Genomic DNA, 25,332 nt, shown 5'->3' on the forward strand with positions numbered 1-25,332 from the left:
CGAATTTGTATGGAAACATAAAAGACCCTGAATACCAAAGTAATCTTGAGAACGAAAAACGGGGCTGGAGGAATCAGGCTCCCTGACTTCAGACTATACTACAAAGCTACAGTAATCAAGAGAGTATGGTACTGGCACAAAAACAGAAAGATAGATCAATGGAACAGGATAGAAAGCCTACAGATAAACTCACGCACATATGGTCACCTTACCTTTGATAAAGGAGGCAGTAATGTACGGTGGAGAAAGGACAGCCTCTTCAATAAGGGTGTTGGGAAAACTGGACAGGTACATATAACAGTATGAGATTAGATCACTCCCTAACACCATACACAAAAATAAGCTCAAAATGGATTAAAGACCTAAATGTAAGGCCAGAAACTATCAAACTCTTAGAGGAAAACATAGGAAGAACACTGTATGACATAAATCACAGCAAGATCCTTTTTTGACCCACCTTCTAGAGAAATGGAAATAAAAACAAAAATAAACAAATGGGACCTAATGAAACTTCAAAGCTTTTGCACAGCAAAGGAAACCATAAACAAGACCAAAAGACAACCCTCAGAATGGGAGAAAACATTTGCAAATGAAGCAACTGGCAAAGGATTAATCTCTAAAATTTATAAGCCGCTCATCCAGCTCAATAACAAAAAAACAAACAACCCAATCCAAAAATGGGCAGAAGACCTAAATAGACATTTCTCCAAAGAAGATATACAGACTCCCAACAAACACATGAAAGAATGCTCAACATCATTAATCATTAGAGAAATGCAAATCAAAACTACAATGAGATATCATCTCACAGCAGTCAGAATGGCCATCATCAAAAAATCTAGAAAAAATAAAATGCTGGAGAGGGTGTGGAGAAAAGGGAACACTCTTGCACTGCTGGTGGGAATGTGAATTGGTACAACCACTATGGCGAACAGTATAGAGGTTCCTTAAAAAACTACAAATAGAACTACCATATGACCCAGCAATGTCACTACTGGGCATATACCCTGAGAAAACCATAATTCAAAAAGAGTCATGTACCAAAATATTCATTGCAGCTCTATTTACAATAGCCCAGAGATTGAAACAACCTAAGTGTCTATCATCAGATGAATGGATAAAGAAGATGTGACACATATATACAATGGAATATTACTCAGCCATAAAAAGAAAAGAATTTGAGCTATTTGTAATGAGTTGGATGGCCCTAGAGTCTGTCATACAGAGTGAAGTAAGTTAGAAAGAGAAAGACAAATCCCGTATGCTAACACATATATATGGAATTTAAGAAAAAAATGTCATGAAGAACCTAGGGGTAAGACAGGAATAAAGACACAGACCTACTAGAGAATGGACTTGAGAAAATGGGGAGGGGTAAGGGTAAGCTGTGACAAAGCGAGAGAGTGGCACGGACATATATACACTACAAAACGTAAAATAGATAGCTAGTTAGAAGCAGCCCCATAGCACAGGGAGATCAGCTCGGTGCTTTGTGACCACCTAGAAGGGTGGGATAGGGAGGGTGGGAGGGATGGAGATGCAAGAGGGAAGACATATGGGAACATATGTATAACTGATTCACTTTGTTATAAAGCAGAAACTAACACACCATTTTAAAGCAATTATACTCCAATAAAGATGTAAAAAAAAAAAAAAAAAGAACATCATTAGAAAAATCACAAGGTAATTTCCTCCTATGTTAAAGTCCATAGAAGGTAACATGGATTGTGCTCCAGATTAGAGTGAAGTGTATGTTTTCGTATTGTTGACATATTGCTGCCGTGTCCAAATAAAATAGACGAGAACTACCAACACAAGCATATTCTAGGTAATATAATCACTTATATCCATCAAATTCTTACCCTACAACATCAATCACCACTCTAAAATCTTACTCTAACGGCACTTCATTTACAAGGACCCCTTGAGATGAAGAGAAAAATTAATTTAAAATTACATTAATTCACCTATTCTCCTTTCCACACTCATGTCATGTTTAGGGATTCAATTAGTTTATCGGCCAAAATGTATCAGTGTTTTGCATTCACTGATGTCACTAAAAATCCAATATACTTTTTCAAGAGTCTTGTCATTGACCTATGTCATTCAGAGAGACAAAGGAAATGTAAGTTATATTCTTAGCCTTTAAAAATTTTAAAAGTCCAGTTAGAGGAACTAGAAAAAATACAAAGTAAATAATTCAGAAATAATATTTAATTCAGTGCTGAATCATGAAATACATTATATGAGTTCAGGGGAATGAACTCCTGCTTCCCATTTGAGATGCTAATTACAACAGGGCAGGACCTATTGGACAAAATTTTACTGAACACCTACTGTATGTCAGGCACCATTTTACAGGCTGTATTTCCTTTATGCAGGAAGAGTCTTATGTTGCTCAACTAGTACTCTGAGATGCAGCCAGGCATACAGGAGAATCTGTCACCTCCTCAAAGATGAATCATTTAGGGTCCCTTTGAGATGACCCAACTAACACAACCAGAGTTAGCATACAGCTGATTCTCAGGTTAAACTTGAAGGAGAAGTGTGTGGTCTGTTTCTGCCTTGACCCACAGTGGCACTGTGCTCTACTAGCTTCCTATTATGGGCTTAATCTTGGAGCATTGTTCAGCCACTGTACACAAATACTTCTCTCAAAAAGATTGGGGGCTTATACAATTGATGAACAACCAGCAACACAAGCAGAAGAAATTAACACCCAGAGGTGACTTAATTTGGTGGAACATTTGTCACATACTTAAACTCCAGGGAATAAAAGAACAGGGGATCTCATGGACAGTGAGATACCAACCAGAAGGCAATTAAATAAATGTTTGGGTATTTAGAAAACCTAGAATGGGGCCCAAAATTACTAACAAAAATCTAATAAGTGCTGGGATTATAACCTTGTTCATAATTATAGCTTTAATTTTTAGTATTTTATGTGAGGCAAACAGTATCTGCTTAATAAATACAGATTATTTGAATGAAAAAAATAGACAAAGTTCCATTGTTATTAATAAGCTGACACAGGGAAGGTGTGGCTTTTAATTTAACTCAGTTTTTATATTAAAATACGTAAGGTAAAACTAAATCATATCTAGAGAGTAAGATTATCTTTGTATAATTAGAATAAATAGGTTTGGGTTAACTGCATGGCTAATATTTATATGCATAGATTTAAGTGTAAGTGATTCAAGAAACAAACCCTTAACATACTTTTAATCTGGTAAAGTTGCCAATTGTTCCACACTGAGAGCAATTTAACTAGTACTTGCAGTAGCCAAATCACCCCAGTTTATCTGGGACTGTCTTCATTTTAAAACTGATAGCTTAGCATGCTGGCAACTCCCTCAGTCTCAGGCAAACCAGAAAAGTTGGTTATCCTATAAGTGTTGGAAGTAGAGTTTTCATTTCAAGCACGTAAGCATGCTGTGGGCACCTCCAAACACGCTGCACTTTTAATAGGCCTGAATGACCAATGTTCCATGTTATTAATATATGTCCAAATGATCAAAGTAGAATTTCCTAATCTATTTTGTATAGGAGAAATAACCTAATTTAAACTCATTCATCAAATATTTCTGGACTGGAAAGTTAATCATTTAAAAATTATATGAAAATCACATTTAAAAAAGAAATATTAAAAGAATTTAATGAAAAAAAACATGATTTCTTTCCAACTGAAGTCCATGAAACTTCTTTAATTTTCAATACTCCTTGCAACTAAAAAAATAAAATGAGTAGAAATTCACATCAGAATATGGAGCCATGAGATAATCAAAATAAATATTTAAATTATCTATGAATTTAGGTTATCCTGAAAAAGCACTGAAAGAACAAAACTAAACTACTTTTTACACTTAGAGTAAGGATAGTGATAGTCTAAATCTAAGTTTCAAAGTAAATCCTAGGTTTTGAGTTTTTAAGGGAATATTTGAACAAAGGATCAGAAAAAACTTCAGAAAGAAACACAAATAAATAATGATGTTACCTTCATGTTTATTTTAAACTGTCAAGATGCAATGAACGGGATGTAAGGTAGGTCTGTACAATGGGGAGCAGTAAAAGACAAGCAAGTTTTTGATAAAGAGTTGTGCTTATAACCTGCAGATGATACCTGGAAGAAGAAGCTTTGCTGAGTATCTGGCTGAGGAGTGGATGAAACATGAAGGGCCCAGAATTCTTCGGTAGGAAGCTGTACAGTGTTGGGGGGCTAGGAAGTAAGAAGAGGAAGATATGACTAGATTATGATGTTGCCATGGAAGCAGAGGTCTGAGAAGGTTTTAAGGAAAAATAGGCTATCCACTAACATCCAGTGTACCAAATAATTTGAAGAAAAGCAAAATGGCAAAGTGAGACCTTTACCTTTGCTACCAGAAGGGCAATACAACCTGTGATGAGGGTAGCTTTTGTAGAATTGAGGGAGGGTAGCACAGAGAAGTTAATGGCATCAATGGAACATCAGAAACATATAGAAGGCAACTTTTACCAGTTGAACTGATTCAGTTGTTTAATAACTTCAATGTTTAATAACTTTCCTTCTAGCCCATATTATCAAGAATTTAGAAATGAATAATATTAAGAACAAATTTACATAAATATACTGGAACAAGTATTTTAAGCTTCATTCTGTCAGAAATAATTGCATAAAGTTAAAGCAACAGATGGGCAGTTAGAGTAAAACTGAAACAAAGATATTCTCTGTTCAAAAACTGCCAACTGCCATCACTTGGTCTCCAAAACAGTAACTGAGAGAAAACAATCTCATTGATATTCCATAAGCTATAGGAGTTTATGTGCCCATATGGCAAGGCTTCTACTGTCAGAACCTCACTACATAATAATTCTTAAGTGTCTGGTCTGAAAGTGTCTTCATTAATACAAGAAACTAAAACAGGGTTTGCTCTTTTTTCTCTAAGTGTACAATAACTAAAAAATCTGTTTAAGTTTTATGAAAAATGCAAAAACTTTTCCATGTTATCCAACTATTCTCAGTGATTCATGTTAATTAATTTTTAAAAAGTGATTTAGCAAAATCTCCAAAGAAAGGTGAGTAGACATTATTAAATGCTTTCTCCTTTTGAAAAACATTCTAAACATTATTTCAGGTTGTAGCTAAGTGCTGTAAAGGCACATGTGGAAGTTTCAAATTGCACTATAACTTTCCATAGTTTTGTGAGGTCTAAAAAACTTGGCAGCCAACCAAATGAATGGGTTTAAGTCCTACAGGAAGTTCAGAGAATAGGTTAGTGATCAGTATCCTTTGAGATGCCATGAAGAACAGGTGAGGGGGTCAGATTAAATGCATTATGCTCATTACATTCATTTATAGTTGGCCACAAGGGTACTAGTGCATAGGCAAGGTAAATCTGCTATAGTTTTGATAGTGCCTAAGAAGCACTGAGTTATTTCAGTCTACCAAGATACAAATGAACAAATTCAGCCCACATTTCTGAGTGGACTACAGATTCCTGGACTCCATATGTAACGTCTCATCAATGAAAATCTGGGAGTATTTCTTTTAAAGGAACATTTTCCAAATTAGATTTAGTTGTATTTTAATAACTTTACTTGATACTCTAAAAAGCACAGGCATTTAACAGCTCAAATTCTAGGAGGCCCTGTCTTCACCTTGAGGGTAGTTTACTGGACCCAGAGGAATTTGGTCAACTAGATAGAAAGAAAAATACAACTCTAAATAGAAAATATTAAGGGACAGATTGCCCGAGAACATTTAAAATAATATAGGAGCAAATAGGTAAAGCTAAACATTAGAACCCTATTCTTATTCTGTCATTCATTTATTTTTCTTCTACCTTCTTCCTTGAATGAGCAAAGCTCACACTTTTTTTTTTTTTTTTTTTTTTTTGTAATTGAATATATAGACCTGGAGCACAGAGAAGTCTGGACTGGAAATACAGATTTAGGAATCATTTAAACTCCACTTTTTTTTTTTTTTTTTTTTTTTTTGGCAGTACGCGGGCCTCTCACTGTTGTGGCCTCTCCCGTTGTGGAGCACAGGCTCCGGACGCGCAGGCTCATCGGCCATGGCTCACGGGCACAGTCGCCCCACGGCATGTGGGATCTTCCTGGACCGGGGCACGAACCCGTGTCCCCTGCATCGGCAGGCAGACTCAACCACTGCGCCACCAGGGAAGCCCCGCAAAGCTCATATTTTTAACATATCACTCACTCTTCTGTCTCCTAGTTCACCTCAAACATTTTATACCTTCTTGTTCTCCCTATGGTGCCCATGTAAATGGAAACCAGCCTAAATGGAAGGTCACAAAACCTTAACTGATAGCTAGGCAGATGTGGGTGTTTAATTTTACAAGTATTCTAAGTCACTTATAGCTCTGGAAAGACCATCCTTTGCTATAGGCCATTCTCAAAGCTACCTTGTTTTCAGATCATACAAATCTGATTTGAGAGTATGCTGAGACCTAAGTCCAATTAGCTGCAAGTTATTCATTTGTTCATTCAATAACCAGATATTGAGAGCCAACAATGCACCAGGTACTGTCACTGCTTCAGGAGTTAGAAAAATAGTGGTACACAAGAATGACAAAGTAGTTGTCCTCTTGAAGCTTATTTTCCAATGGAAGTTTCAAACAATAATAAAAAATTACAATGATAATACCTATCATTTACGTAGCACTAGGTGACTCATTTTTGTTAAGCATGCATTTTAACTCATTTTATCTTTATAAAAATATGTAAGTACTAAACAATATCTCCATTTTAAAGGTTAGGACTCAGAGGAAAAGACAGGTTAAGGAAGTTGTCCAGGTCACAGAGTTAGTGTCTGCATCTAGGAGTTTGGGATCCAGAATCTATGTATAATATTTAATCAGTCTACCATATTACCTCTCAATAACAGTAAATAAACTATATATAATGTCTAGTAGAGATACATTCTATGAATAAGAATAAAGTACCATAAAGGAATAGAGAGCAATGAAAGAGGAGAGGATTCTACTTTAGATAAAATAGTCAGGGAAGGTCTTTCCAAGGAGATGATATTTGAGGAGAAACCTGGGTGATGAGGGAGAGGAACTCTCAGAAGGTCTGGGCAGAGAGCATTTCAGAAGAAGGAACAGCATTTCAGAAGAAGGAATGCAAAGGTCCTAAGGCAGAAGTAAATTAGGAGTATCAAAGAAGAGCAAGGAGATCAGTGGTTAGGGTGGAATAAGGGAGTAATCTAGAAGGGGTTAGATATGCAAGGCCTTGCAGTCTAAGTAAAGGGTTTGGATTTCATTCTAGGTGTTATGGGAAGCCACATAGGGCTTTTAAACAAGGGAAGACATTTGGTTTATTTTTTAAACACTTCTCTGGTTGCTTTGTTAAAAATAGAAGAGCTGAAGACTGGGCCCTTGATAAGCCCAGTAACTATAGGCTGAGCCGAGGAGGTGGAACCAGTGAAGGGGCCTAACAAAAAGTAAGAAAGGTGGGAGAAAAATAAAGAAAATCACATCTAAGAAGCCAAATGAAGAAACTGTTTCCTGAAGAACGGTGTGGTCACTGTGCTCAGTACTGCTGGGAGGTTTGGAAGAGGGCTGAGAATTCATGGCTGGGTGTGGCAAGGTGAAGGTCATTGGTAACAAGAGTGACTTTGAGGGTGTGGTGGGTAAAGAAAGCTTAGTCTGAGGAGCTTATTGAGTCCATTGGGCCAGAGGAGGTGGGGAGAGCAATTACTGCCAGTTCTCTTAGGGAAGAATTATTTCAGGGAAGCAAAGAAACACCATAGTAGATGAAGAGGCCATGAGAGCATTTCTTTTCCTATGAAAGGTAACTGAGTATATATGTTGAGAATAATCCAGTAGGAGAGAAAAACTGAGGAAGCAAGAGACAACAGGGATAACTCAAGGAGTACAGTCCTTGAGCATAAGGGAGGAATTGAGTCTTACGAGCAAAACTTGTGATGGGAAGGCGGGCAGAACATACAGGTGTAAAGACAGGCAGGTGGGCAGATCTGAGGGTGTGAAGATGAGCCAGTTCTCCTCTATCTTCTATTTTCAGGGTGAATTAAGAAGCAAGGGCCCCAGTTAATGGTGAGATGAAGGTAGGAAGTGTCAAAGGATTGAGAAGTAGGGAGAGCATGTGAAATAGTCATTTTATAGCATGAGAGAGTTCCTTAGCAGGAAAACTGGATAAGGGAAGTGGGCATTTTGATTCTAGCACCAATTTTGCCACTTACTGGACATGTACCTTTATGCAAGACACCAAACCTCTCTGGGCCTCAGTTTGCTCATAAGTGACAAGGTGTGGATGAGTACCACTTGGAGGCACCCGCAAAGGTGTGGGGTACTTTGGGCTCTCCTGGCAACTAGTGACATTTAGAACACCAGGTCCAGGGTGCTCTAAGTCCTTTAGAGTATGGAATAATTCTGGAAGACAAATGGCTCTCCCCCCCAGATCTCCAGCAGTGCCCACCCCTGGTGAGAAACATGGGGGAGAGGATCACACCAGGCATTCTGCCAACTTTAGGTTCTATCTGTAACTTTCAGTGTTGATGTTAGGGGGAGCTAGCTCACAGGGATGGATAAACCATATATTCTTCTAATTCACCACCAATAATCATCACCCTCATCCTCAAAGCGTTTTTAGACTGAAAACAGGCTGCTAGCCAGACAAAATGAACACAAGTTGAATTTGCCCTTGTTATTTCCTCAGGCCTTAAAAGGTACTAATGAGCGCTGAAACGGTCTACAGATTACAGCCAGAGAAAGGAAGAACCAGTACAGGGCGATCCAGCAATGAAAATTCAGCTCTCTGTTATTTCAGAAACCATTGTCGTTAGCTACCACAATAATTAAACAGAAGTGCTGCCAGTGATAGTGTCCAATAGTAGCAAAGAAAGTTTGATACCCATGTACTGCCAGTATGGCAATAGCATCTCACTACCATAAAAAGAGAAAAAATAGGGCTTCCCTGGTGGCGCAGTGGTTGAGAGTCTGCCTGCCGATGCAGGGGACGCGGGTTCGTGCCCCGGTCCGGGAGGATCACACATGCCGCGGAGCGGCTGGGCCCGTGAGCCATGGCCGCTGAGCCTGCGCGTCCGGAGCCTGTGCTTTGCAACGGGAGAGGCCACAACGGTGAGAGGCCCACGTAGCACAAAAAAAAAAAAGAGAAAAAATAATTTTAATTGTATTGACCATAAGGCCCCCAACCAGAACTGAGAATTAGTTAACAAGGATAAGGCAGTTATTAAAGGCAATATATCACATTCTAATCAGTGAGGTGAGATGATCAGTGGGGTGCTGCAGGCATGGCTGTTAGTGACCTTTCTAGTTGACACCTTCATTAATGATGTGTATGAGGAAAACCAGCATGTAGATGGATTTGCAAAACTGATTCTACCTTGGGAGCTACTGCAAGTGCAAGTTTCCGACATCACAGTAATAACTTAAGTAGAAATGAATAGAGAGTTTCCTCGTAGGATTTAAAATTCAAGGTGGGCAATTATACAGTGAGATAACACAGACAGATAGGAAAAATTCTAGGTGAAAATCTTAAATAGTATGATGGTGATTCCTGGGGAAAAAAAAATCAGTGATTGCACAGTTTCTCAAAGAGTCTTATTGCTGACATTTATCAAATAAAAATGCCTGCCAGATATTATATAGTATAAACTACTGTTTCATCTATAGAATGTAATCAATATAGTAAAAGTATACAAATAGTCAATGTGCTTTTATTTTGACTTTTCAAAAAAAATTTTTTTAAATTTACAATCTTTTCTATTGGGGTAAAATTCATATAGCATAAAATTAACCATTTTTAACAGAATGATTCAATGGCAATTAGTACAGTCACAATGTGGTGCAACCACCACCTCTATCCAGTTCCAAAACAGTTTCATTGCTTTGAAAGGAAAGCCTGTACACATTAAGTAGTTGTTCTACCTTCCCCCTCCTCCTAGCCTCTGGCAACCACCAATCCATGTTTTGTCTCTATGGACTTTCGTATTCTGGATATTTCATTTAAATAGAATCATACAATGTGTAACATTTTGTGTCTGGCTTCATTCACTTAGCATAACGTTCTCAAGGCTCATCTACCTTGAAGCATGTATCAGTACTTCACTTCTTTTTATGTCAGAAGCCTATAATTACATTATAATTACAATGTTAATTCAAATCATGGCATGGAGCTGCCTCTCAGTTCTGAGTGCCAACAATAAGCAGAACCCAACAGAAATCCAGCAAAGTCTACCTTATCTTGATTACTACAAGTCTTAAGGAAAGAAGAACAAAAAGGAGCTTATTTTATTAATTTTACTATCAAGAATCATTCATGAAACTGAAGATGTTACTGTTAGAAAGTCCTTTCTTTACTTAAGTGACATTTAGATCTTTACTAATGAGACATGATAAATACTCATTAATTATCAATTAACTGGAAGCTTTGGAATTCCCTAGCTAGTATGTAGAAGGCGCCCAGTAAATGGCTGTTGAGTAAATTGAAGTAGGAATCAAAGAGAATACGTGGGGGATTTTGGTGTTTGTTTATTTGTTTGTTCTTTTCTATCCAACTAGGGGTAATGCAAGGTGGTTGACATGAGCAAACAGAGGGAGTTGTTTCTTTTTCTGGTGTCAGTCACATTAATTCTCAAAGTTATCATGAACCTGCTTCTAAACTGGTAGACTGATCCACATCAGGGCTGGTGAAACAGGTTGCTTTTGCATGAAGTGTCCTGAGTAGGTTATAGAAAGGGTCAGAGAGGATCTTTCTTCTTCCTTTTTTAATCTCCATCTCTATCCTGTGGGATCTTCATTCAAACTATCTTTAGCACAGAATTTCTATATTTTATTCACTGTCAGAGACACAGTGAAGTAACTTATGAGATAGAATATTGGTCTTAACTGTGATTTTCCACACTATGATTTTAAGTCATACACTTTCTGCTATTTGCTTTATATGCTTATGATTTAATTGAATGAATAATTTCTTATTATGAGATGTGGAATAGTGAACTCCTTTTAAGAACCTCAGCCCATTGAATTGAAGTAAGATAGCAACTAACTTGAGTTCTTAATGATACCTTTGAGGGGAAAAAAACGGGCCCTTTTTGTATTGTAAAAGTTTCAGAAAGAATACTAAGAAGTTGAGAGTGCATTTACAATGTATAGGTTTTCCTCCAAGGAGACATTATTTTGCTCTCTCTTGTACTTTAGTTAGGCAAAAACACTATGCAAAATAACTGAAATTTAACTCTTTGTTTGTGTCTGTCTTTCACATATCTGTATTTTAAAAGCTGTGGCCATTTTATTTACTCACTTAAGTGAGTTGATAAGTCATTCCTACAAAAATTAGTAGTTGCCCAGAAAGCTTTTAGAATATAATCAACTTATTACAAAAATGCTCCAGATCGGTATACTGTTCCTATGGAAATGTGTTAAATAGCTATAATAGAAACAAACTGCAGATAAATTATTTGCATCCTTTAATGAAATTGCAGTCATCTGTAAAACCAATTGCATCCACAGAAAAATGAACTTTTGAACCACATCAGTTATTTAGAATATAGTTTGTAATGGTTGATACAGAACAAGAAGCACATATATTCAACAGAGCAGGATTTATAAACACTTGCATAATCCAGAGAAATCAAACCAGATATTATTCTGAGACACAAAACAACACATGCTCAGTATAAGATTTGATGAATCTATAAAATTGCTTGGAACAATGCCCCATTCATTGGAAGCTTCCAAATTGCAGGACAGTCTTGGTTATGATGGTACTTTGCCACATCACAGAGATAAAAGAGATCTACAGTATAGCACGAGGCAGAACATGTAATGCCTCTACTTATCAAGGTAAATGATACGTGAATTACAGAAGAAGAAAAAGAGGCCAGCAAAAGGAGGCATAGTACTTTTCATGAGATCAACTTGCTGGAAGCCTACAAGATGCACCATTCCAACACAATACTATCAGACAAACAGGTAGTCTCCAGAGAGCTCTAGATCAAATACTGCAGCAGCAAACACTGCCATACATGGATTACATATTTACTTCATAAATGGGTTTTACTATTGGGAAATGATTTCTGGGAAGGAGGAAGAAAGCTTCATGTTTCTGAGAAATAAAGTTCTGGTAAAATGATAGCTGCTTATTTGCATGATATACTTCATAGTTTGGTTGCCCAATGTTTTTATCCACACATACACTCTTGACCTTTACCAGTGGTGTTGTTTTAACTTCTTAGTTCTGCCTGATGTTGGTCAAAAGTGGTTAAAGAATCTATTTTCCCCATTAAATACGTGATAATTTAAAAGAAATAGGGCATCCATAACAAGAAAGTAAGCAAAAGTCTTGAGCAGGCAATGTAAACACATATATGAGAAACGGATAAAAACCATATTCAATCATATTAGAAATAAATTAAACACATGGGCAATGAGGTATCATTTGTAACATCAGAGTGGCAAAGCCTTTGGGTAAGGCACTTAGAGTAGAAATGGAGAAGCAAGACTAAAATGGTGAGGAATAAATAGGAGAGGAGAAAGTAATGACAGTAAATGTAGAGAATGTTTTCAAATTGTTTGGTTGCAGAGGAAGAGTGCCTGCTAGAGGGGAATAGAAGGGCAAAGGGAGAGTCTTTATTTGTTTTTAGATGGGAGATACAGGAATAAGTTAAAATGCAGAAGGAAGCCACCAGGAATGGTGAAAGATAGAAGATTCAGAAGTGGTACCTGAGTGAGAATACTGGAGAGGAAGAGATGACAAAGAAGGTAAGGGGGAGAGATATGCCTTAGGCAAGAGAGGGGCCAGGCCAGGTACAGTAAGTACCTTAACATTCCTAAGCCCAGTTTCTTAACTTTAAATTAAGAACGACAATATCTGTCACTTAGAAAACATTATGCAAATAGCATCTGACATAAAAAAGTTTACTTTAATAAAAAAAATTTAATACAAACACTACCTGTTACTACCAGTGGCTTTTATGCAAATGTCGTATATATTCAAAAGCAAATTTTCTGGCAGGGAAAAGGACATGTTACATGTAACACAAAACAGCAATTCATTTCAAAGAATTCATTACAAGGAATTAACATTTATAACATTATTTAACATATAAATAACATTTATATATACACAGCATATGCTATTTATATAGTGTGTACACACACACACACACACACACACACACACACACACACACAAAACAAAACAAAACAAAACAAACCCCAAAAAACAGCCTGGCAAGCAGAGTAGATTCAGCAGCAGGTATTTATCAGGAAGAATGTAGATGTTAGAGTACACAGACATGGATTTGAATTCTGGCCCAGTTTGAATTCTGGTCAGTTTCTAGCTCTTTCTTATTCATTGCTGTATGTTTGACATCTAGTGTAGTGGCTGACTTAATAAATATTGTTGAAGGGATAAATGAATAAAGTTTCTTGACTCCTTGAGCTTTGGCCTCCTTATCTGTAAATAGAACTAATGATACTTCTAACTCAAGTGTGATATAAGGAACAGAAATAACATATTAAAACATATTAAAGTAGTAATACAGTGCCCGGCACATAACTGAAGCTATGTGGCAAATATCAATCGTTAGTAATAATAGTAAAAAAAAATATTATTTGAAGAATTAACAGAAAGGTTTAATGAATCAGAACTTTACTATTACAATTTGAAATACACCATTAATGTGATTAAAATATTTTTTAAACTTTTCCAGAAATTTACCAAAGTGATATAACAGATATTAATATGTTATTTCCTCACTTTGAGTCCTTTGGAGGTGCCAACTACAGTGATCCAATGTGCTACAGAAATTACTACTGAAGCACAGGAATAATAGCACTGTTGCCATAGAAATGGCATTTCTCTCCTTTGTGCTCTTCATTTGGACGTGCTTCCTTCATGAGAGAAAACACACACACACTGAGAGTAACTTCTATTTTTTATTTATTTACTTTTATTTATTTATTTATTACATGTTGTTTTAAAACAACATGCCTTTAGGTTTGACATAAATACACTACCATGTGTAAAATAGATAGCTAGTGTGAACCTGCTGTATAGCACAGGGAGCTCAGCTTGGTGCTCTGTGATGACCTAGGTGGGGGGAGGGGGAAGGGAGGAGGGAGGTTCAAGAGGGAGGTGATATCGGTATATATATATAGCTGATTCACTTCATTTTACAGCAGAAACTAACACAACATTGTAATGCAATTTTACTCCAATAAAAAAAATGCCTAATAAAAAGCTAAAATCAACAAGCAGACCCAGATAATTCACCCAACCTCCAAGTTAAAAGATTATAATATGATATATAATTGGTAAAAACCCATTTATCTCAAAACTGATTATTGTTTTTACCTACATAAATCTATCAAACAATAAAGATTTTTAAAATGTAGAATGGAAAAGAGGGGATGAAGTAATCCATGTACATGTCAGATTATCTACAAATATGAACCCATCATATGTCCCAGTTGTGTCTTTTCTATATTCTTTTTTTTTTTTTTTCCCAGCCCTGCACTGTTCAAGTCCTAACCCACAGTGGCTGTGAATGTGACCTTATTTGGAAATTGGGTCTTTGCCGATGTAAGTAAGTTAAAGATCTTTGGATTCAGGGTGAGCCCTGAGTTTAATGACTGGCATCCTTATAAGAGTAAGGAGAGGAAAATTTGGGACACAGAGACACAGAGGGGAAGTCCACTTGAGAACACAGTCATCAGAGTGATGCAGCTACAAGCTCAGGAGCTCCAAGGGCTGTGCAATCCCCAGAAGCCTGGAGAGAGGCATGGAGCAGATTCTCCGACACAGACTCTGAAAGGAACAACCCCGAGGACACCTTGCTTTCAGACTTTTGCCCTCCACAGAGAATAAATTTCTGTTGTTTTAAGCCACCAAGTTTGTGGTAATTTGTTACAACAGACCTAGGAAACTAACACAGCATTTAGCCAGGTAAGGAAAGTGAAGGAAACTGACTTTTATTGAGCACTGACTATGCACCAAAAGCCACACTATTTTGCATTTAATCTCATTTAATCTCACAAAATCCTGGAGAGAAAAAAAATTGTTCCCTCTACAGGGGAAGAATTGACAGCTCAGAGAAGTGACTTTCTCTAATATTATTACCACTCTTAGATTCTAACAGAACACTAGTTCTAATTAATTATGGATTAGAGTAAAACATATTTTTCAGTGGTATTACAACTATTATACACTTTAGTAAAAATATTTTTCCTCTATAGCATGACAGCTGCTTCTAAGAAAACTCACCCAAATTACAGTTTAAAACAATTATTTCTTTCCATATTTATATATATTTTTAATAGATCTTTATTGGAGTATAATTGCTTCACAATACTGTGTTAGTTTCTGTTGCACAACAAAGCAAACCAGCCATATGCATACACATGTCCCCATATCCCCTCCCTCTTGAGCCTCCCTCACACCCTCCCTATCCCACCCCTCTAGGTCATCACAAAGCACTGAGCCAATCTCCCTGTGTTATGCTGCTGCTTCCCACCAGCCAACTATTTTACATTCGGTAGTGTATATATGTTGATTTTAATAAAAAGTTTAAAACTATTATTTAATACAAAAGTCAACTTCATTTTTTATGTACTACGAATAAAAATTTGAAAATCAAATTTTAAATTGTTCAATATTATCAAAAACAAAATTCTTATGGATGAATCTAAAAAAATATGTGTAAGATTTGTATGCAGAAAACTATACAACATTGATAAGAAAAATTAAATACTGGAAGATCCAATATTGTTAAGATGTCAATTCCTCATAATTTAATATACGGAATTAAAGTAATTCCACTCTAAATCCAGCAGGAATTTCTTTGTGGGTAAAATTTGACAATCTGATTCTACAATTTATACATAAAACAAAGGGCTTAAAATAGCTAAAACGAATTTACAAAAGAAAAAAGTTGGAAGTCTCACAATACTTGATTTCAAGCCTTACTGCAAAGCTGCAGTAATCAACATGATTTGGTTTAGCACATAGACAGTCATATACATCCATAGACACGATAGGGAGTCCAGAAATAGATCCTTACATATATGGTCAGTTGATTTTCAACAAAGATGTCAAAGTGATCCAATGCAGAAAGACCTGTCTTTTCAATAAATGGTACTGGAACAATAAGGCATCCATACACACACACACAAATGGATCACAGATCTTAATGTAAAGCCTTTAAAACTTCTAGGAGAAAATTTTTGTGACAAAGATTAGGCAAAGATTTCTTAGGTAGAACACAAAAAGCATGAACCATAAAACAAAATAAAATTAATAAATTTGGCCTCATCAAAATTAAAAACTCTTTAAAAAATGATTTAAGAAACCAAAAAGATAAACTTCAGACAGGGAGAAATTATTTGTAAAATATATATCTGATAAATATTCAATTATATATATATTAAAACTTTTACTAATAATGAGGAAAACAACCCATTAAAAAATGAGCAATAGATTTGAAGAGACAGTTCACTACAGAGGTATGAGTGTTATGCGAGCACATGGAAAGATGCTCAATATCATTAGTCATTAGGGAAATGAAAATGAAAACCACAATAAGATATCAAGACACATCTACTAAAATGACTAAGATTATACAACAATGTCAACAGCTGACAACACTGAATTCTGGCAAAGATGTAGAACATCTAGAACTCTGATACACAATGGAGCAGCCACCGTGGAAAATGGTTTGGAGTTTCATATAAAGTTAAACATATACTCACCATACTAGTAGATACTTATGCCAAATAAATGACATCACAGACCTGTACACAAATGTTCACAGTAGTTTTATCCATAGCAGCCAAAAGCTGGAAACACCCACATGCCTATGGGCATTTAGATGTACACACCAATTATAGAATTTCCAAACAATGGAGAACCACTCAGCAATAAAAATGAATGAACTACGGATACATGCAAGAACATGGATAATCTGCAAAGCATATGCTACGTGAAAGAATCCAGACACACAAGGCTAAAAATGCTGCATGACTCCATTTATATGATATTCATGAAAAGGCAAACTACAGAGACAGAAAACAGATCAGAAACTGCCAGAACATGGGGTTGGGGGAGGGGATTGACTACAGAGAAGCATCAGAGAATGTTTTCAGGTGACAAGTTCCATATATTGATTGTGGTGATGGCTACACAACTGTTTACATTTGTCAAAACTCGACCCATACACCTAAAACTGGTGAATTTTACTATGTGTAAATTATACCTCAATAAATCTGCCTAAAAAATTATTTCTGTGGCAAAGAGGAGGGTTTGGAATTAGGGAGTTTCAGAGTAGCTATACAATAGCACTTGTTCTTCTGAGGCTTTATTAACACAGGTGTGTTCTGCAAAAACTCTGACATTCCGAAGCAAATACAAGTCCTAAACATTCCCAAAGAAATAAAATCTATATATGTATCTTTTACAAAAAAAATAAGGACTTTTAAAAAATAACTGTCAGCACTGTCATCACCATGCCATTCTTAAATATCCTGTTTTGATAAACTAAGCACAAAGTACAAGTGAAACACCCCCTCCCAGGTAAAAATAGCCCATAAAGTTTTAGTTCAGCTTTGTGATGGTATTATTATAAGATCTAGTTAATTCAAACCTAATTCTATTAATCTAGTTAATTCAAATCTAGTTCTCTAACTCAGTTACTGAGCTTTTCCAATTTACATGGTAAACATTCTCACTTTAGAGCAGTTTCTCATATGCTATTGCATTTTTTGTTGTTGTTGTTCTTCTTCTGAGACCCTGTCTGCCTAAGGAACTACAACTAATCCCTCAAGATGGCTCCAGCAGCCTTCCTCCCTGAGCCCTCTGCTGCTGTGTCGGGCTGATTCACCAGTCTCTCCCCCGAGCTCTAGGGCATCTAGTCCGTTTCCAGGATAGCACCCCTTTGACATTTTATTTGTCTCTTCTACTAAAATGATTAGTAGGGATTCTAGTTTATATATCTTTATTAGACCAACTCTTAGCAAAGTGTCTAACAGCTAGAAGGTGCTAAATACAAGTATGCTTTGAAAATACATCCTATCTTGAACATCAGTTGTCATTTCACTGTATGGGAGATTTAGCCCCTGCAAGAGACTGGCCTAAATGGACCATAGCCCACGGAGGGATTTCAGAATGAAATGGCATTTGAAGGACAACAGACTAAATTTTAATTTGATTTTGCTTGTCTGCTATTTGTTTCTGCTTCATAAAGACATGTGTCATCCCTAAAGACCTACTAATGGGGGGTTACATCAGAAACATACAGTGTTAGAGCTGCAAAGGATTATACAGATCCACTACATTATGAACCACATTCTGACTGTGTTCTGGCATCTTCACTTGTAGATCTGGGTTTTGCCCAGGTCAGCACCCAAGTGCAACCCAGATGTCCAGTTGCACTTGGGTGTAACTGTACCTTTCAGACCTTGCACACGTAGACTGACAGCATTCTGACCCATGTGGCTTCCTCCTACCTAGGCCAGGTTTCATCACCTCCTATAGACCAGGTAGGCATGGTCCTTTGGGCCACATGGCTGGCCTAGAAGCCTGGAAGAGTACAGTCCTGTTACACTGGGCCTGGGTCCCCATCTGGGTGGGATGAGGGGGGAGAGGTATCACTACTCTCTCATTACTTACTATTCTTCCCAGCAGGGCTGGGAAGGGCTGAAAGACTGCCTCCGAGTTGCTAATTCAGACCTAATTATACTGCCCATGGTAAAATTCTGCAGAGGTAGGCCACAAAGGGGAATTCTGACCTGCTCACTAGTAGAAATTCCTATATACACCTCTGCATGTCCAGCTTATTAGCAGAGCAATAAATGCTAAATATCTAGTTATTAGGTGAATGAACAAACCTATTATGTGCCATATCTGTTTCAGGAACCACATTTCTCATATGGCATATTTGCATGTGTATTCTTAATACATTTTAAATTAAGTTTCTCTGGTGGTTTTTTTTTTCAAATTTTAGTGTCATTTTATTTAATAATTTTTTAAACATGTTTATTGGAATATAATTGCTTTACAATGGTGTGTTAGTTTCTGCTGTATAACAAAGCGAGTCAGCTATACATATACATATATCCCTATATCTCCTCCCTCTTGCCTCTCCTCCCACCCTCCCTATCCCACCCCTCTAGGTGGACACAAAGCACGGAGCTAATCTCCCTGTGCTATGCGGCTGCTTCCCACTAGCTATCTATTTTACATCTGGAAGTGAGAGAGTGGCATGGACATATATACACTCTCTGGTGTTTTTATTGTTTCAAGTAATTACAACTTAAAAACTAGCATGCCAAACCAAGATCAGTAGGTACTGTCCTCTTTTGTTTTCTGTTCACATTCTTTGTTGTGCTTCACAGAACAGTTCCTAATTGAGATACCATCCCCTCTAATCAAAGCTAAGCTTTTCACATATATACAATGGAATATTACTCAGACATTAAAAAGAATGGAATAATGCCATTTGCAGCAACATGGATGGACCTGGAGATTATCATATGAAGTAAAGTAAGTCAGACAGAGAAAGACAAATATCATATGATATTGCTTATATGCAGAATCTTTAAAAAAAATGATACAAATGAACTTATTTACAAAACAGAAACAGACTCACAGACTTAGAGAATGAACTTATGGTTACCAGCAGGGAAGAGTGTGGAGGAGGGAAAGACTGGAAGTTTGGGATTGACATGTACACACTACTGTATTTAAAATAAAATGCCTTTCTATGATAAATAAATAAATAAATAAATAAGTAGATAGATACAAAGCTAAGCTTTTCTAAGGCAGGGGAGGTGCGGGTGGGGAAGCTCTTCAGTGACATTTTGTTGGACTTGAAGGATACTGGCTAGCAACTGCTGACTCCATCCCCAGCAGTTCCCAGAAAGCTCCCAATGTTTTCTCTGTCACTAGGAAACAAATACCTTCAACCAGCATTCCAGTTAAAGCCTTGGACCAGTTCTTCCTGCGATGTTTCTCATCCCTGTTTCTCTTCTTGGCCACAAAAAAGGCAAACTCTCCTCCTGTTCCTTCCTAATTTGTCCTCTGGTCTGGCTCTGTGCATCTTTTCTCCCTGACTCCATCTAATAAAGATTTTTCTGAATTCAAATAAAGTATGTGAAAATGAATAATCCGTGTTATCAACCTGATATGTAACAGCCCATTTAAGTTTTGAATTAAATTATGTTTTTCTGGTTAGATGAAAAAAATATCCAGGTGGCAGCTCAACACCTCAGAATACCTTAGAAATAATTACTTATATTAATTAAATATGCTTATCCACACTTAAATCCTCAATTTACTGTAGCTCCATACCAGCTGAGAATTGACATAAAAAGAGAACAGATTATTGTGTTACTACCAATATCCTCTTAATAACTGCAATTAAAAAATAGTAAATTCATACCTATTTCCTGGGGACAAGGGGGCATGTTTGAAAAATCATGTTAAGGGGAGAAAATAAAAATGTCTTCAATCAGATTAATCACTATTATCCACAACATATATGCTAATGAACTTGCTGATCACATACACAGCTTTCTCTAGAGATACAAATATAGAGTATCTGTCAGGGCTATTAATTTTTTCTCCCACATATTCTCATCAAAGTTTGTGAACATCTATCATCTCTGAACCAAAAAACAGAACAAAACAAAACGCTCTCATTTCAAACTTCCATGTTTTGGGTTATATAAATAGTTTATGAGGAGCTTCCCCTGAGATCCAGCAAACTAGGGCAAGTGCCCCAGGCTCCAAGCTTTGAAAAGGACTAATAGACATGTACTCAATTATGCTGCTAAATATTATAGAAAGAGGGTGAAGAGTAGCAGCCAATAAGGAAGGTAATTTTCTCCTGAAGCAAAAGATCTTGAGGCCTCTCTATAAGTACACACTCAGGAAACAGACTCCAGCATCATCACCAGCATTAACTAAAACAGGATGCTTCTCAGTAAGTCCTTTAATGATTTGTCTTACCTTCTATGCTGTTTTAGATCTGTGTGTATGTGCGTGTGCGTGTGTGTGTGTGTGTGTGACAGAGAGAGAGAGAGAGAGAGACAGAGACAGAGGCCGAGACAGAGAGAAAGAGACAGAGAGAAAGAGACAGACAGAGACAAAGACAGACAGAGACTTCACTTTGATAAAGAAGCAGAGGAAGAAGAGTAATGACTCTGGGTTCTACAATAATTAGATATGGGATCCTTGGGAACATTACTAAGTCACAGACTTCTTCATCCTGAAAATTTAAGTGGAATTTTTTTTTCAATCATTATACCCGACACCACCAAAAACTCTATATTGCCTCAAAGAGCAGAGGATGAGGACAGTGGAGCGACAGTGGAGCAGCAGTGGAGGGAGGGAGAGGAATGAGGAATGAAGCAGGCAAGTTCAGAAAATGTGGGTAACTTGGTTGGGGCTTTATGGTCAGTGGTAGAGTCTGGATTTGAGCCTAGCTGCTGGGCTTCAAAGCCTCTGAACCTACCCCATGAAGTCCATAAGTCTGTGATTTTCAACATGAAGTCAGTGATAAAAGTACAGGTACATTCATAACATCTAAAATACAACTTTCATGGTGAATTTAACTATGTGTTTATAAGATAGAAAATAGAATAGTGCTGTCTTTACAATGTGTCCTTTCCCACTGAACTCAACCGTACAGAGAGATCACCTAAATCTGACTATGTTAATGTGTTAGGGTGATTCATCAAATCATCCTGTGAGAAATACCCTGACTGGGGCTACAAGACAGTCCAGTGGAAGTGCTGATGAACATTCTTTAGACAGATGCCTACTGCACCTCAGTATATTAATAATTATATAACTACCCTTTCTGCAAGGCTGGTAGATACACTCATAATACTCTCAACAGGCAGACACAGAATCAGTTAAGATGCCCACAAAGTCAACACAGTACATAAACAAGGCAGGACAAGCACTGTTTATAAAGGGGGGATTTCGTTTCCAAGAAAGTACTTTGGATTTTAATAAATTTAGAATATTGTTATATATAAAGTAAAAAAAAAGCAAAAACAAAACAAAACAAACAAAAAAACCAGCCATGTTCTGGTCACTCTGCATTTTCACATTTAATCCTGTAAATGTTACCTCTGTACATTTTATATTCTGATTTTGACTTGAAACTGAGGCAATATATAATTGTTCATTCTGCAAATTAACAAAACCTATATACAAACCTATTAACAAAACCTAATACAAATACAATTACTGGGGCACTATTTTTAGACCTCAAATGTGCATTTCTTTAACTTATGCAGCTTTAACAAACTACTGTTCTCACCTCATGCCTTACTAAAGTTTTAGAATTTTTAGAAAGTTAGCATTAAAAAATTCTTATTATGGAGCATGAGATTCTAAACTACTTATAACTATTTCTCACAAAGAACTGATCAAAGGTAAAGAAATATAAATAAAATAAGAATAGAGTATAAAATTTCTTAAAATGGAATTGGCTTTTAAAAATGTGTCAAAAAATTAAGTGTCAATGGAAAATAATTAAGTCAAGTTCAATATGATAGTGATTATTCAAAATGCAACCTCTGTATGAAGCCATTGTTAATGTTTGTGTAATTATTTGTTCCACCTTCTATATCAAGGTTTTGTGGAGAACTACCCTCAAATCATGTGAAAGCATAAAGCATTGACTCCACATATTGTACCTTGTATATTTGCTACAACAAAATTTTATTAAAGTCCTGGAGATGTTTTATTCTATCCTGAAGGAACTACAGCATATATTTAATAAATACTGAAGATATGGGGAAAACAAGTCATTTTGACCAGTAAAATAGAATGTAGAAATGCAAAAACATAAATTGTTCCAACATTCTAAATAAAATATCTGTCTGATAAACTGAAATATTTTAATTTTATTTGGAAAATATGGTATCATATATACAACCTCTCAAACTGATATAAAGCATGTTGACTGTTGAAACATAAAGAAGCAACAGCAGCATTATCTACTGCAAATGTGGGAAAATGACAAACTTTTGTAGAAGCATGCTGTACCTTCATTATCTTCTAGAACTTTTGATATACCTGAACAAGAATTATCGGGCTTCCCTGGTGGCGCAGTGGTTGAGAGTCCGCCTGCTGATGCAGGGGACACGGGTTCGTGCCCCGGTCTGGGAAGATCCCACACGCCGCAGAGCGCCTGGGCCCGTGAGCCATGGCCACTGAGCCTGTGCATCTGGAGCCTGTGCTCCGCAATGGGAGAGGCCACAACAGTGAGAGGCCCGCGTACCGCAAAAAAAAAAAAAAAAAAAGAATTGTAAGTCATGATTTGTTAAAATCACCAAAAAATCCTTCCTCTGGAGCTCTATAACAAAATAAATTTCAAAAATACTGAAAAAAGACCCAGTTGAATTGAATTGCATGGCATGTTTTGTCACATATAGTTATAGAGGTTAGAAATAATCAGATTCTTCAATGGATAAAGAAGTACTAACAATGCATTTCTTTCAGGAATACATGCTGAGTCTTGTAAAACCTGGAGTGAGCACTTAGTAAAGCCTCTAAGTGAGATGACACAAACACTGTCATAGTAGCTTTCAGACAACTAAAAAGAAATATCCCTTTACACAGTAGGCAATACACTCCTTGAACTAACACCCAGAGATAACACACTATAAAGTATTTGGATAAATTAATACCTGCTTTAGTCTTAAGAGTTCATAAAGGATGCTGAGGGTATTTGGAGCACATTTTAAGCATATATCAGAAGGAAGGGATATAACATTCCTGGCGCCACTGTATAAATCTCTGGGCTCAGTGAGCATCACTGACTGATCCCAGACAGAACAGTTTGTAGGAACAAATCATATGATCTAATTCCACTCACCCTTTGAGGATTAGCTCCAATATTCCCTTTTATTGAAGTCTTGAAGTAAAAGTACTTATACTACCAAATACCAGGAGAATTAGGAGAATCTCCAAATACTTTATTTTTTTACTTTTTAAAAACAAATTATTTATTTTTGGCTGCGTTGGGTCTTCGTTGTTGCGCGCGGGCTTTCTCTAGTTGAGGCGAGCGGTTTCTTATTGCGGTGGCTTCTCTTGTTGTGCAGCACAGGATCTAGACATGCGGACTTCAGTAGTTGTGGCAAGTGGGCTCAGTAGTTGTGGCCCACAGGCTCTAGAGCACAGGCTTAGTAGTTGTGGCACACGGGCTTAGTTGCTCCGCGGCATGTGGGATCCTCCTGGACCAGGGATCGAACCCGTGTCCCCTGCATTGGCACGTGGATTCTTAACCACTGTGCCACCAGGAAAGTCCCTCCAACTACTTTCTATTCCACCCTAAGTTGTATATTCTAATTCTTCCCATGGTTATTGAGTGCCAAAGATGGGGCCGGCAACGTGCTAGGCACTGCTGAGCAAGGGTGAAGGAGGTACAAAGATGACGTATCTCATCTCAAGACTTTGAAGGCAAGGATTATGTCATTTATTTAATCTTCTCTATAGAATATATGCTGAATATATATACATGTATTGTAAGTGAAATAAAATGTGTGCATTAGTGCCATTTCAGCTCCCATCATGATATACACAAGTGCAAACATTTCTCTAGAGACAAAAATGTCTTAAACTAAGGGAGTTATTTCTCTTTGTGAACATTCTGGGGAATGTAACTGATTTCTTTTTTGATTTTTTTGAGGCAGGATCAGAAAAGTCCTTGTGGTGGTTCTCAATTACTCATATCTTTGCAAATAGCAGATACCTGCTAAATGTTTAATAGACTGAATAATTGTTCTAACCATATTAAGACAGCCAGTTGAAAAGTATACTAAGTAAATCTTCTTGCTTTATATATAAAGACAGAAACAAAAGTACTTCAAAATTGAAATTCAGTCAAATTAAATACACACACACACACACACACACACACACACATACAGGCAAGAACCTTTAAACTCTATTTAAAGTATTACCAAATGTACCATAAGAAATATCCTGTTTTCCCATTACTAAGATACAAGACTAGAAGAAAACAAGGTCAGCCAGGTGCACCGTCTTCTTTAGCAAGCCAGAATAATTCTAAAGAATATTAGATTCAAGGGGAAAAGCATAATTTTAAGATAGTTTGAAGGATAAATGACCTCTGCTCATGCCTGTGGCCTAACCAGAACTAAATGAATTTCCAGCCTTGAATTTCCTTTCTTTGATCAACTAAAAGATTTTGAATACACCGAGCAGTTCTGCTCATCTGTTATCTGCAGTAATGGCAAATAAAGAAAACACATTAAACCTGAGTTAATTAAAATGCTTTTGCTTTATTTCTTTGTTTATTTTCATGGGAATAAT

The 25,332-nt window shown here is 36.8% G+C and overlaps 1 protein-coding gene across 3 annotated transcripts in view; it reads right to left on the reverse strand.

Annotated features, from left to right (window-relative positions):
* The window catches only part of PDGFD (platelet derived growth factor D), a 231,624-nt gene that overhangs the window by 116,913 nt on the left and 89,379 nt on the right, over window positions 1-25,332 (reverse strand). The window contains exon 2 of one of the 3 annotated variants that reach the window (XM_024768922.1): window positions 4,121-4,216. The exons of the other annotated variants lie outside the window; for them this stretch is intronic. Coding sequence (XP_024624690.1) covers window positions 4,121-4,216 — 96 coding nt within the window. The remainder of the gene's footprint in view (window positions 1-4,120; window positions 4,217-25,332) is intronic. 3 annotated transcript variants of the gene reach the window in all.

This window comes from Neophocaena asiaeorientalis, unplaced genomic scaffold (assembly GCF_003031525.2).
Source record: "Neophocaena asiaeorientalis asiaeorientalis breed wild unplaced genomic scaffold, Neophocaena_asiaeorientalis_V1.1 scaffold151, whole genome shotgun sequence".
Lineage (NCBI taxonomy): Eukaryota > Metazoa > Chordata > Mammalia > Artiodactyla > Phocoenidae > Neophocaena > Neophocaena asiaeorientalis.